The sequence below is a fragment of the Oncorhynchus masou genome, chromosome 11, assembly GCF_036934945.1.
Source record: "Oncorhynchus masou masou isolate Uvic2021 chromosome 11, UVic_Omas_1.1, whole genome shotgun sequence".
Taxonomy (NCBI): domain Eukaryota; kingdom Metazoa; phylum Chordata; class Actinopteri; order Salmoniformes; family Salmonidae; genus Oncorhynchus; species Oncorhynchus masou.
This window is the reverse complement of record NC_088222.1, coordinates 45945012-45959942: the sequence shown is the minus strand read 5'-3', so window position 1 is coordinate 45959942 and position 14931 is coordinate 45945012. Positions and strand designations below refer to the sequence as shown.

The 14931-nt window shown below is 42.5% G+C and overlaps 1 protein-coding gene across 3 annotated transcripts in view; it reads right to left on the bottom strand.

The window, feature by feature from the left end:
- The window catches only part of LOC135548741 (rabankyrin-5-like), a 48681-nt gene that overhangs the window by 24203 nt on the left and 9547 nt on the right, over positions 1-14931 (bottom strand). For all 3 annotated transcript variants that reach the window (XM_064978626.1, XM_064978628.1, XM_064978627.1), the window contains exons 7-16: positions 13357-13522; positions 10440-10644; positions 9939-10007; positions 9548-9753; positions 9259-9356; positions 8853-9060; positions 8622-8720; positions 7361-7514; positions 6923-7091; positions 6548-6666 (exon numbers count right to left, since the gene is read on the bottom strand). In XM_064978626.1, the coding sequence (XP_064834698.1) occupies positions 6548-6666; positions 6923-7091; positions 7361-7514; positions 8622-8720; positions 8853-9060; positions 9259-9356; positions 9548-9753; positions 9939-10007; positions 10440-10644; positions 13357-13522 (1493 nt within the window). The remainder of the gene's footprint in view (positions 1-6547; positions 6667-6922; positions 7092-7360; positions 7515-8621; positions 8721-8852; positions 9061-9258; positions 9357-9547; positions 9754-9938; positions 10008-10439; positions 10645-13356; positions 13523-14931) is intronic.

Sequence of the window (14931 nt, the reverse complement as noted above, 5' to 3'; positions counted from 1 at the left end):
TCTGCTAAATGACTTAAATGTAATGTAAATGTAATAAACATACACCCTTTACATGAGAAAGGTCCTTAGCGGACCGACAAGATGACTGCTTGTTACAACAGATAGAGTTAAAGTTGGAAGTTATATACACCTTAGCCAAATACATTTAAACTCAGTTTCACGATTCCTGGCATTTAATCCTTGTAAAAAATAACTGTCTTAGGTCAGTTAGGATCACCTCTTTATTTTGAGAATGTGAAACGTCAGAATAATAGTACAGAGAATTATTTATTTCAGTACATTCCCAGTGGGTCAGAAGTTTACATACACTCAATTAGTATTTGGTAGCATTGCCTTTAAATTGTTTAACTTGGGTAAAACATTTCAGGTTGCCTTCCACAAGCTTCCCACAATAATTTGGGTGAATTTTGGCCCATTCCTCCTGATAGAGCTGGTGTAACTGAGTCAGGTTTGTAGGCCTCCTTGCTCACACATTTCCTATAGGATTGAGGTCAGGGCTTTGTGATGGCTACTCCAATACCTTGACTTTGTTGTTCTTAAGCTATTTTGCCACAACTTTGGAAGTATGCTTGGGGTCATTGTCCATTTGGAAGACCCATTTGCGACCACAATTTGGAAGACCCATATAGCCACAATTTTCCTTTCTCATGTGGCCATCTATTTTGTGAAGTGCACCAATCCTTCCTGCAGCAAAGCACCCCCACAACATGATGCTGCCACCCTGTGCTTCACGGTTGGGAAGATGTTCTTTGGCTCTTTTTCCTCCAAACATAATGATGGTCATTATGGCCAAACAATTCTATTTTTTGTTTAATCCGACCAGAGGGCATTTCTCCAAAAAGTATGATCTTTGCCCCTATGTGCAGTTGCAAACTTGTGTGCTATTGTTTGATTTTCCCATGATGTCAAGCAAAGATGCATGGAGTTTGAAGGAAGGCCTTGAAATACATACACAGGTACACCTCCAATTGACTCAAATGATGTCAATTAGCCTATCAAAAGCTTATAAAGTCATGACATTATTTTCTGGAATTTTCCAAGCTGTTTAAAGGCACAGTCAACTTAGTGTATGTAAACTTCTGACCCACTGGAATTGTCACACAGTGAATTATAAGTGAAATAATGCATCTGTAAAGAATTGTTGAAAACAATTGTGTCATGCACAAAGTAGATGTCCTAACCACCTTGCCAAAGCTATAGTTTGTTAACAAGAAATTCCTGGAGTGGTTGAAAAACAAGTTAATGACTCCAACCTAAGTGTATGTAAACTTCCGACTTTATATATACAGTGAGGAGAACAAGTATTTGATACACTGCTGATTTTGCAGGTTTTCCTATTTACAAAGCATGTAGAGGTCTGTAATTTTTATCATAGGTACACTTCAACTGTGAAAGACAGAATCTAAAACAAAAATCCAGAAAATCACATTGTATGATTTTTAAGTAATTAATTTGCATTTTATTGCATAAGTATTTGATCACCTACCAACCAGTAAGAATTCCGGCTCTCACAGACCTGTTTTTCTTTTAAGAAGTCCTCCTGTTCTCCGCTCACTACCTGTATTAACCGCACCTGTTTGAACTTGTTACCTGTATAAGAAACACCTGTCCACACACAATCAAACAGACTCCAACCTCTCCACAATGGCCAAGACTAGAGAGCTGTATAAGGACATCAGGGATACAATTGTAGACCTGCACAAGGCTGGGATGGGCTACAGTACAATAGGCAAGCAGCTTGGTGAGAAGGCAGCAACTGTTGGCGCAATTATTAGAAAATGGAAGAAGTTCAAGATGACGGTCAATCACCCTCGGTCTGGGGCTCCATGCGAGATCTCACCTCGTGGGGCATCAATGATCATGAGGAAGGTGAGGAATCAGCCCAGAACTACACGGCAGGACCTGGTCAATGACCTGAAGAGAGCTGGGACCACAGTCTCAAAGAAAACCATTAGTAACACACTACGCCGTCATGGATTAAAATCCTGCAGCGCACGGAAGGTCCCCCTGCTCAAGCCAGCGCATGTCCAGGCCCATCTGAAGTTTTCCAATGACCATCTGGATGATCCAGAGGAATGGGAGAAGGTCATGTGGTCCGATGAGACAAAAATAGAGCTTTTTGGTCTAAAATCCACTCGCCGTGTTTGGAGGAGGAAGAAGGATGAGTACAACCCCAAGAACACCATCACAACCGTGAAGCATGGAGGTGGAAACATCATTCTTTGGGGATACTTTTCTGCAAAAGGGACAGGACGACTGCACAGTATTGAGGGGAGGATGGATGGGGCCATGTATCGCGAGATCTTGGCCAACAACCTCGTGGCTGGGTCTTCCAGCATGACAAATGACCCGAAACACACAGCCAGGGCAACTAAGGAGTGGCTCCGTTAGAAGCATCAAGGTCCTGAAGTGGCCTAGCCAGTCTCCAGACCTGAACCCAATAGAAAATCTTTAGAGGGAGCTGAAAGTCTGTATTGCCCATCGACAACCCCGAAACCTGAAGCATCTGGAGAAGGTCTGTGTGCACATATATATATATATATATAGGATACAGAGAGAACACATATCGTGGATACATTCTCGGACTGTCCTCATATTAATCATATAACTTGCACACGAACCGCAGTCCGTCAGTTCCCATTGGTGATGAGCGTAGTACGATAGTCTCACTTTTACTCGCTTTTCTCAATATCTGACTTAAGACAGCTCATCAGCTGTACCAGTGATTGTCTGAAGTGAGCTTCTCGCCTCTTCCTCCTCGTGTTGGTATTCAGGATTCAGACAACAATGTATATAAGCTACATCTCTTCGTCTCTCTGGTCCAAAGGAAGTTGAGTTCATTTCTTCACCTCGTGTTGAGGTTCAAAGCGTCAACCATTTCCAACATGAAGCTACCCACCTCACATTTCAAGGTTGAAACCTGTTCCAAGTCTTTATGCACTCTTGGTCATGGTGACAAGCTCTCTGACCTCACCTCGGGGCGTGGCTACTTAATGTGCAAAGGATATGATTACAAGTTCTCTTATGACTCCTAAATTCACATTCCAATCTTAACAAAATTACTTTCATAATTTGTCATATTGTATGCTCCACATATTGGATGAAAACTTGACAGATAAAGGGGGTATCCTTTCCAAGTTACAGTATTTCAACTGACATCACAAATGTCAAAAAAACAAGTTGGCGATACGCAGAAAGAAAGGACGATGAGAAGCAGCTGAGTAGGCTAATGGCTGGTTAGGGGGATGTGACTGACTGCTCACAGCTGTCATACAGGATATTTGATGAAGCACCCATTCTGATATATCTGATATTCTATTTGTAGGGCAGGAGTGCATTCTGTGCTCAGTCATTCATTTCGAGAGAGACGGTAGTGATCACACAGGGAATAGATCTGTTCACGGCCCTCTTTTATAGCTCAATGGGAGATATGCTCTGCTTCTGCGCACTTTGTCAGACCCCCTCATGACTTTCTATGCGCACCAAAATTGTGATCCATTTCTCTGAATTGCCTTGTGAAAGCTTAGCACTAAGACCATATTTTATAATTTAGCTAGCCATGTTGGCAACAGAATAAACTTTCAAATTATGCCCACCTTACACAGATTGCGATTTATAATACACCGTTTTTGGATTGCCTAAAGAGTAATTGTGTGATGGCAGGGATGTGTTCCAAATTACCTTAAAGTGTGCTTGCTCTATTTCCTAAACGGCACAGCTAAGAGAGCTCCAAAAAGTAACTTATAGTTGAAGAATCTTCTTTGAGTCATAGAAGTGCATTGAAATGGCTTAGGAACTGTGCACACTTTGGAAAGGTGTGTGCCCACTTGGAGACACCAGTCCGTCCTCATTCAAACCCTTGTAAATGTTTTGGTTGCACCTAGCCCACATTTTCCAGGAATAGTCTCCTGTTACTGAATGTATCCAGAGGTAGGGCTGAGCGGTGTACCTTATTTTACTATATACCGGTATTGATGCAAGGACCAGTTTGGGTTTTTACTTTACCTTGTATTATGGAATTTGAATGTTTGGTTTGTAAAAATGTGATATGCCGTGTTTTACGTACATCTTTATAGTTTACACCACTACTTGAGTCAACCCTCTCCACTCGCTTTCTCAATGCCACTTTCCACACAGACCTAGCCCTGCCCCGTCACTCAAGGATCACATTTGTTGTTGCTTGACCGGGAGGGACTTGTGTTCAGTCTGCATGGTCAATCCAGCACATGCAACAATGTTGATGGCAACGATGTTTAGGGCTTTGCTTATTAATATAAATCCACAAGCGTTCTATAATTGCACAATTAGGGTTGTGTTTCTTACTTCTGCAAACAGATAGTTATTTTCTTAGCAAGTTTAGCTAAATTGTGTTAGCTTGCTCACTAATAAATCAGAACTATACAGCCTGATACCCGTTGTGGCGTAGGCCTAAATCAGCATATTGTTTGTGCAACAGTTTCTTCTAAATCAAAGAGGAATAGCCAATCCATTAATATGTTGGCAACGTGAAGAAACATTTAATGTAGCCAAAGATTATAGAGTCCCTTAGAAAAACCACTGACCAACACTTTGGTTCCTACCTAGTCACAATAACTCCTCCTTGGCATTTTCATTCGTTGTCATGGCAAACACTGTATTCAAAGTGCCCTCAATGACTTATATTCTAACTAACGAATTTCCATGATTCCAACAGTTCACCCAAGTGTTTTGATCTAAATTGCAAGTCAAATAGCAATTACAACATTAGGTTAAAAATAAGGCCTTTTTTGCCCATATCGTGCAGCCTTATGTGCTAGTGTGAAAATTCTCTCAAATCAGTGCAGGAAATTAAGAAATTGATTAAAATACAGGGGGGAGGGAAATTGATTGATGCTGAACAGTATAAAATAATCAGAATGGAGAAAGACCCATTGAAATACCTTAGAATGTATGTGTTGCCACCCAACTAAAAGCAAAATGTATAATTTTTATTATTCAAAAACATGAAATAGCATCAAAGATATGAAAATATTGTGATACTATATTTGGGCCTTATTGCCCAGCCATATCCTGAGTATTTTCAGAATTTGTTACAACAAATGTCTCAAACTACAGTAAATGTAGAAGGCACAACAGTGTAAAGTTTGGATTCAGTCTTGTGTCAGGTGAACTGTCTTCACCTTTGGTCTAATAATTTGTATGGACAGTTGAAGTCTGAAGTTTACATACACTTAGGCTGGAGTTATTAAAACTTGTTTTTCAACCACTCCACAAATTTCTTTTTAAACTATAGTTTTGGCAAGTCAGTTAGGACATCTACTTTGCACATGACACAATACATTTTCCAACAATTGTTTACAGAGATTAATTTCACTGTACGACAAATCCAGTGGGTCAGCATTTTACATACACCAAGTTGACTGTGCCTTTAAACAGCTTGGAAAATAACAGAAAATTATGTCATTGCTTTCGAAGCTTCTGATAGGCTAATTGACATAATTTGAGTCAATTGGAGGTGTACCTTTGGATGTATTTCAAGGTCAACCTTCAAACTCAAGTGTTTCTTTGCTTGACATCATGGGAAAATCCAAAGAAATCTGCCAAGACCAAATTGTAGACCTCCACAAGTCTAGTTCATCCTTGGGAGCAATTTCCAAATGCCTGAAGATACCATGTTCATCTGTACAAACAATAGTACGCAAGTAAAAACACCATGGGACCATGCAGCCGTCATAACGCTCAGGAAGGAGACACACTGTCTCCTAGAGATGAAACGTACTTTGGTGCGAAAAGTGCAAATCAATCCCAGAACAGCAGCAAAGGACCTTGTGAAGATGCTGGAAGAAAAACGGGTATAAAAGTACCTATATCCACAGTAAAATGAGTCCTATATCGAAATAACCTGAAAGGCCGCTCAGCAAGGAAGAAGCCACTGCTCCAAAACCGCCATAAAAAAGCCAGACTACGGTTTGCAACTGCACATGGGGACAAAGATTGTACTTTTTGGAGAAATATCCTCTGGTCTGATGAAACAAAAATATAACGGTTTGGCCATAATGACCATTACTAAGTTTGGAGGAAAAGGGGGGAGGTTTGCAAGCCAAAGAACATCATCCCAACCGTGAAGCACGAGGGTGACAGCATCATTCAGACAATAGATGATTTGCAGTATCGATCAGAAGGTCATTACCACTAAATTAATTAATAGGGAAATTTTAGGTGTGCCGCAGAATTTTATATGCCATCAAGATGCCACAAAAAAATGTAATGTTGGAAACCACTGCTGTGTAGCTCAGTTGGTAGAGCACAGCACTTGCAATGCAAGGAATATGGGCACATTGAGGGATAAGGGCATCCAGATATAAAAAGGCAGTTAATATATTTGCTATAAAGAAGGATGAGTATAATTTGCTGTGAGACCTCAGTAAGGGCTGAGTGCAGCCACCCGTTGAAGGATGAGTGCATTAGAAGGTGAGACGCATCGGCAACACTCGCTCCAATATATAAATGTGTTAATTTGATCAAAAGGAATGAGTGTGCTGTGAGGGATGAGTGTGATCAGACAGACCTGCGGATGAGGAAGCAGGCGGTGACCTCGTTGTTCTCATCCACAGCCCTGTGGAGGAGGGTCTGCTGACAGCCTGAGGGACCAGAGCTCCAACTGGTGGCATCACAACCGTGTCGGACCTACAGTAGCAGAGACAAGCAGACATTCCCATACCAATCCCACTCAAAACTAGGACCAGCCAGAAGTCCTCTCCTGGCCTGGATGACTCCTGGCCCTACTCATGACATGCACGTTATTGACTAGAACACTTGAGGCTCTCACATACAACCCTCATGGGATAACATAGTCTCTTATTTACATTCATCTGTGGGCTCCCACCTCCACAACCACCCCTTCCTCCCCCCATCGCTTTCTCCATTCCCCCCCTCTTCTCACCAGTGTGGACGCGATGTCCTCGAGACCGTTCTCCAGGGCCAGCCACAGAGGGGGGTGTCCCCTCTCATCCACCACGGACATGTCGGCCCCCCTTGTGCAGATGGCGTCCACCACCAGGGGGAGTTGGTTACTGATGGCCAGCTGCAGCGCCGTCTCACCCTCCTGGGTTCTGCAGGGAGAGATTTTTTTTTATACCTACTTACATAAACACCTCACAGGGATACTCAGCCAATGTGTAACACTACAGATCATATCACCTATGGCTTGTGCTTCCATACATCTTTGCATTGTTGTATAAAATGGGAGACTGCTCCACAGTTTCTTTATGATACGTAATCTGACTTTTAAGATGGCAAATTAAAATTCCCCTCGAGGGGAAATAAAGAACTGAGAAATGCATCTGCTGGTTTATGAAGCTCCTGATCCAAGTCCTCCTACTTGACATTGATGTCAGCCTGGTGCTCCAGGAGGAACAGGGCACTCTTGCTGTCCTGTCTGCGGATGGCCATGTGCAGCAGGGTCTGACCGTTGGACATGGTGTCGTTGATGGACGCCCCAGAGCCAAGGAGTTGGGCTGCTATGGTGTGCATACCTGAGGGACAGATGAGAGGACACAGACATACTGAAAGCTGTGGATCCCGAATGGCAGTGAGGTTGAACACATGATCTGATGCAGATCATTGTTCCGTGAGACCAAACTACCCTTTAAAAATCCTGTCAATTGCACATCTCCACTGTTAATTTGTTCTGTATCTCTATCTAAGAGGGGGAAAAGCCCAAAAGGAGCAGGTGCAAAGCACAGGCAAAGCAGTGGAGCACATGGCAGGAACCAGTACTCAATCTGGGATACTGCTCGACTCCAGCGTGGACTACGTCTATAGCAGCGGTTCCCAACATTCTCCTTTCCGGGGACCACCAAATTAGTCAAAAGCTTGAGGACCACCATTTGCAGAGTCAAAATTATTTTAACAAAATCTCTTGGCAGTCAAATTTAGTCCATTTTAGCAGTGAAAGGCCTATTAACATTTTGCACTGTAAAAAGTAAATGTAAAAATTACTTAAAATACTATAGGAAGTATTAATAGTAATTAAGGAAGAAAACAAAACTCTTTTTTTACGTTTAAAATGTGCGGACCCACAGGTTGAAAACCACTGGTCTATGGACAATGTTTTAGGTTGGACTATCATGACTAGAAACGTTTGGCTGCACATACCTCCTCTGTTTGTCTCGCAATCCATGGCATGCGAGACTGGAAAAGGAAGTGTGAAGGTGTGAGCCCTACAAGAACATGAAACTACTCCGTTTTTAAAGTGATACGGCGCAATTCTGGCAATTAAGTCATCTTTCTACTTACCCATGAACTGAACTGGTGGAGTACCCGTAGTCTTCCAATGACTGGAAGTCTACAGGTACATTAGCATATGCTAGCATACCTGTAGAGTTAGAGTCATTTCGCTTACGCTTGTTAACATTGGCTCACAAAATGACCTCTAATTTCCTTCATAATGCACGCAGAGAGATACAAATCATGTCCACAAATTAATCTGATTCTGGTTATGTAGACAAAGGCCATAATCTCACAGTATCACTTTAAAAGCATTTTAAATTGATAGAGCGTCGGCAGGCTCTTTCACACTGACATAGCTAGTAGCTACCCATCTGATGAGTGTAGTGTTTTTTGTTGTTGGTGAAGCCTACCTGTCCAAAGGGCTAGGCCCAACACCGTCTGGTCCATGGAGTCTTTGAGGCTGAAGTCTGGGATGATCTGCAGGTTGTTGGTGGCATGAAGAGCATTGGCTGGAAACACCAGGGAATGAAATTGTTGGTATGCAGGTAACAATTCCAATTTTCACTCTGGGTGTCAATCATGTTCATTGATCTCCCTGGGCTGCTTGACATGGAGATGCTGCCCACTGTCCACTAACCTACCTTTCTGCTCCAAGATGACTGACACCACGTCGGGGTGGTTGTGTACGATGGCCATGTGGAGCGGGCTCTGCAGGGACACTCCCTGGGCCAGGGACTCGTCGGGGAGGGCCTTCTGCGTCTGCAGGTTAGGGTTAGCCCCCCGATGGAGAAGCTCTGCTGTCAGGCCAGCCAAACCACAGCGACACGCCGTGTGGAGAGGGGTCTCACCCTATGGGGGAGGAGAGACACACAGCGTCAGACATACAAACAGACAGGATGGGGGGGGGGTTAGCTTGTATGGCGCAGTGGTTTGTGATGCAGTATAACTTATGATTCACTATTTTACTGTAGTGTCTGAAGTAGTAATTTGTGATGAACTGGCAGAGGTTTGATGTTTCATGTGATCCTGCAGTGCATCATTGCATACCCATTTGTTGGCATGGTTGACCTTTGCCCCATGTGTGGCCAGGAAGAGGGCAGCAGCCTCACTGCCTACACCCGTTGCCCTCTGCATGAGACAGTTCTCTGAGGAGGAATGGAGGGAGGGAATAAGCGAGAGAAAGAAAGGGAAAAAGAAAGTAAGATTCAAAAACATAAGTGCACTGACTTCCGTATTGTTTAATACTTAAAATTATTGCATCATATTCATCCAAGTTACAAATCATACATAAACATGTATACATTTTAGCATGTTCCCTTCAAATTAGACATTCTACCTGTGGTTGTGTCTGGTGCGTCTGGGTTACTGCCTCTCTGGATGAGCTGGGCTGCAAAGCTGTTTTCATCAAACAGTGTTCCATTCTCCACCACCGGAGCATCGTCCTCAAAGGGGTTAACGTTGGCGTCAGAGGACACAGTGATGTACTGCAGGGCCAGCCACAGAGCTGTGCTCCCCTCATGGTCCTTCAGCTCCAGGTCCAGCCTCGGGAGAGAGGTACAGGAGGGAAGTGAGGAAGAAAGAGCAGAGGAAAGAGGGGGAGGGCGAGAGAAAAGATGACAGTATTACACCAGGAAATAGACGCTACTCCTCAGGCTGTTTTCAATAAGGTCAATGGGGAGTAGGACCCAGGTCGTTGGTTTAGTAAATGGTTTTCTGTTTTAACTCACTGTTTACACTGTAGGAGCTGGTTGAACACAGGCTCATTCCCCGACACCACCGCTTCATGTAGGGGAGTTCTGGGAAATAAAAAACGTATAAAGTCACAGTATCGGGATCATGACAAAAATACGTCATGTAACACAAACAGATCAAAGTGATTACTCCGACACATTGGTGCGGCTGGTTCCGGGTTGGATGTGCATTGTGTCAAGAAGTAGTGCGGCAAGGTTGGGTTTCGGAGGACGCATGGCTCTCGAACTTCGCCTCTCCCGAGTCCGTACGGGAGTTGCAGCGATGAGACAAGACAAGACTAACTACTACCAATTGGATACCACAAAATTGGGGAGAAAAAAGCGGTATAAAAAATAATCAAATTTAAAATAAGTTCAGATGCTGATTTGAAGTCAGAACAATCAGTCGAAACATCAACTCCCATTCGAATAGACCGTTGCTATATCACACCAGATGGGCTCAATGGATCAGAGTGATTGCCATATAGTATTACCCACCTTCCCTTGCTGTTCTGCATGTTGGGGTTGGCCCCTGTCTTGAGCAGGGCCTCTGCGATGCGGGCCATGCCACTCATCACCTCCCCAGAGTGCTTTTTGGGGCTAAAGGAACACACCAGGTGCAGGGGGGTTTCTACCGCCCCGACCGTGGCGGCGTTCACCTGGGCCAAGTGGCGAATCAGGAAGGTGGAGGCAAATTCATCACCTGCGGGGGCGGAGGGAGAGAAGGGGCCAGGAAAATCATGATCTGTCTCTCCATTCTGCACACTTTTCCATTCCATGACTGGCTGTGTACAGATGCTGTAGTAGTGCGCACAAAAGGAGACCTGTGAAGAATTGGGACTAGAGGTCGACCGATTAATCGGAATGGCCGATTAATTAGGGCCAATTTCAAGTTTTCATAACAATCGGAAATCAGTATTTTTGGACACCGATTTGGCCATTTATTTTTTTCATGTATTTTTTAGACACCTTTATTTAACTAGGCAAGTCACTTAAGAACACATTCTTATTTTCAATGACGGCCTAGGAACGGTGGGTTAACTGCCTTGTTCAAGGGCAGAACGACAGATTTTTACCTTGTCAGCTCGGGGATTAAATCTTGCAACCTTACAGTTAACAAGTCCAACGCAATAACGACCTGCCTCTTGTTGCACTCTACAAGGAGCCTACCTGTTACGCAAATGCTGTAAGAAGCCAAGTTAAGTTGCTAGCTAGCATTAAACTTAGCTTATAAAAAACAATCAATCATAATCACTAGTTAACTACACATGGTTGATGATATTACTAGTTTATCTAGCGTGTCCTGCATTGCATATAATCGATGCGGTGCGCATTAGCAGAAAAAGGACCGTCATTGCTCCAATGTGTACCTAACCATAAACATCAATGCCTTTCTTAAAATCAATACAAAGTATATATTTTTAAAGATGCATATTTAGCTATTGTGCGTTTTGCTAGCAGCTCTTCACTGTGCTTCAAGCATTGAGCTGTTTATGACTATCAACTCCCGAGATCAGGCTGGTGTAACCGATGTGAAATAGCTAGCTAGTTAGCGGGTGCGAGCTAATAGCGTTTCAAAAGTCACTCGCTCTGAGACTTGGAGTAGTTGTTCCCATGCTCTGCATGGGTAACGCTGCTTCAAGGGTGGCTGTTGTCGATGTGTTCCTGGCTGTTGTCGATGTGTTCCTGGTTCGAGCAGAGGTAGGAGCGAGGAGAGGGACGGAAGCTATACTGATACACTGGCAATACTAAAGTGGCTATAAGAACATCCAATAGTCAAAAGGTATATGGAATACAAATGGTAGAGAGAGAAATAGCCCTATAAATACTATATTAACTACAACCTAAAAACCTCTTACCTGGGAATATTGAAGACTCATATGAAAGCTGGTGGTTCCTTTTAACAAGTTCTCATGTTCTGAGCAAGGAACTTAAACGTTTGGCACATATTGCTCTTTTACTTTCTTCTCCAACACTTTGTTTTTGCATTATTTAAACCAAATTGAACATGTTTCATTATTGATTTGAGGCTAAATTGATTTTATTGATGTATTATATTAACCTCTTACACTTATGGTGGCGCTATTTCATTTTTGGAAGAAAAACGTTCCCGTTTTAAACAAGATATTTTGTCACAAAAAGATGCTCGACTATGCATATAATTGCTACTGTTCGAAAGAAAACACTCTGACGTGTCCAGAAATACAAATATCTTCTCTGTGCGTGCCCTTTAACGTGAGCTTCAGGCAAAACCAAGATGACTTGGCATCCAGGAAATGACAAGGATTTTTGAGGCTCTGTCTTTCATGATCTCCTTATATGGCTGTGAACGCAAGAGGAATGAGTCTGCCCTTTCTGTCGTTTCCCCAAGGTGTCTGCAGCATTGTGACGTATTTGTAGGCAGATCGTTGGAAGATTGACCATAAGAGACCACATTTACCACGTGTCCGCCCGGTGTCCTGCGCCGAAATTGGTGCGCAAAAGTCACCTGCCAGTATTTTTCCATGGGGCACAGAGAGAGAAGCAAGCTTCCACGAACTGCATGTCAATGAAGAGATATGTGAAAAAACACCTTGAGGATTGATTCCAAACAACGTTTGCCATGTTTCGGTCGATATTATGTAGTTAATCCGGAAAAAGTTTCACGTTGTAGGTGACTGCATTTTCGGTTCGTTTCGGTAGCCAGGCGCAATATAGAAAACGGAACGATTTCTCCTACACACAGACGCTTTCAGGAAACACTGCGCATTTGGTATGTGGCTGGGAGTCTCCTCATTGAAAACATCAGAAGCTCTTCAAAGGTAAATGATTTTATTTATTTGGTTATCTGGCTTTTGTGAAAATGTTGCGTGCTACATGCTACACAAAATGCTATGCTAGCTTTGCATACTCTTACACAAATTAGTCAATTTCTATGGTTCAAAAGCATATTTTGAAAATCTGAGATGACAGTGTTGTTAAGAAAAGGCTAAGCTTGAGAGCAAACGCATTATTTTAATTTTATTTGCGATTTTCAGAAATCGTTAACGTTGCGTTATGCTAATGAGCCTGAGGCTTAGTCACAATCCTGGATCCGGGATGGGGAGTTTCAAGAGGTTAAGTTAAAATAAGTGTTCAATCAGTTTTGTTGTAATTGTCATAATTACAAAAAAAATTTAAAATAATAATAATCGGTATCGGCGTTGAATATCCAATAATCGGTATCGGCTTTGAAAAAAATCATAATCTGTCGACCTCTAATTACGACGCACAATGGGGTGTGTCTTTACCCTTAATATTCAACACGGTTCATCTCTTGCCCAGCATTGAGCTTACATAGGGAGGGCTGTGTTGTTGTGGATAATGCAATGTTCCTGAAGCCATACGGTGCGTGAGTATGTGACATACTGCAGAGAGAATGTGCGGCACCCCCTACCTCTTTGGATGGCTTTGTGAAGGAGGTTCCAGCCACTCTGGTCTACCATGTCCACGTCTGCTTTGTTGTTGACCAGCGTGGTGGCGATACTCTCCAGTTTACGAGACAGAGCCAGGTCCAGGGCCAAGTCACCATTGTTGTCCAGTTCATTCAGCTTCCCAGGCAACTGCAAATGTGGAGAATACAAGATGTATATAAAGAATGGGGGGAAAAAAAGGTATAGTTGGCTTCTCAACACTGGTCTGTAAACTGATCCTTTATCAGCACTCCAACAAACTCCTGATATATCCAATTCATCTTTTAGCGCCATGTTCCAAATTGCTGTATCGCAAGAATTAAGGTTTTTATATTTTTTTGTCTCTTCTTTGCTCCTTCCCACTTGCAGACACTAAGCTCCTCCCCCTGCCACTCGACAACGACAAAATATAACTTATTTCACTCTCGCTATTTGCATTTGAGTTTTGGTCCAACAGAAATCGGTTGATTCCCTTCCCTTTTACCCCTTTTATGTCTCAACTTCCAAAATTTAGCACAGAGCAGACCCTACTAAAACGGGAGTATTGATGATTGTGGAAAAAGACACTCAGTTTGTCACACATTGCAAGCAGCATAAAATGTATTTATATAAGGAATTGACATAGCAACTCGAGAAATGCTTAACTTCTTATCCAGGTAGGGCACTAGATTTGAACATCTAAACAAAGTGAACAGGCTGTTATTCTAACAACTATTCTACCTTGTTAGCAAGCAAATAGAACCAAGTTGGCTAAACTTTAAATATAAAGATTAGCTGGCTACTGACTAGCATGTGGGCTTGTGCTGAGAGATTGTTTATGGTCATTCTTAGTGAATGTGCATTATGCATGGTTCTGGCAAAAAATTAACAAAAAAGGGCATTTTCACAGATAGACTTGAAAGTCAGATCAGTGACTATTGGAAAAAAAAGCAGGTTCATCTATTTTGATAAAAATGTCATTATTAGTGGGTCTTATGGTTGTGCAAGTCTTATAGTTAGCCTTGATGTATTTTTTTACAAGGCCTAAATTCATTAGAATATCCATAACTATTTGAAATAAAGCGTATTGACCTTTAAATTGCGCAACAAAGCTTATTTAAATAAATATTTAAAAAAATACATACATACATACATACATACATGTGGGGCAAAAAAGTATTGAGTCAGCCACCAATTGCGCAAGTTCTCCCACTTAAAAAGATGAGGCCTGTAAATTTTCATCAAAATGAGAAACAATCCAGAAAATCATAATTGTAGGATTATGGTGGAAAATAAGTATTTGGTCAATAACAAAAGTTTCTCAATACTTTGTTATATACCCTTTGTTGGCAATGACAGAGGTCAAATGTTTTCTGTAAGTCTTCACAAGGTTTTCACACACTGTTGCTGGTATTTTGGCCCATTCCCCCATGCAGATCTCCTCTAGAGCAGTGATGTTTTGGGGCTGTTGCTGGGCAACACGGACTTTCAACTCCCTCCAAAGATTTTCTATGGGGTTGAGATCTGGAGCCTGGCTAGGCCACTCCAGGACCTTGAAATGCTTCTTACGAAGCCACTCC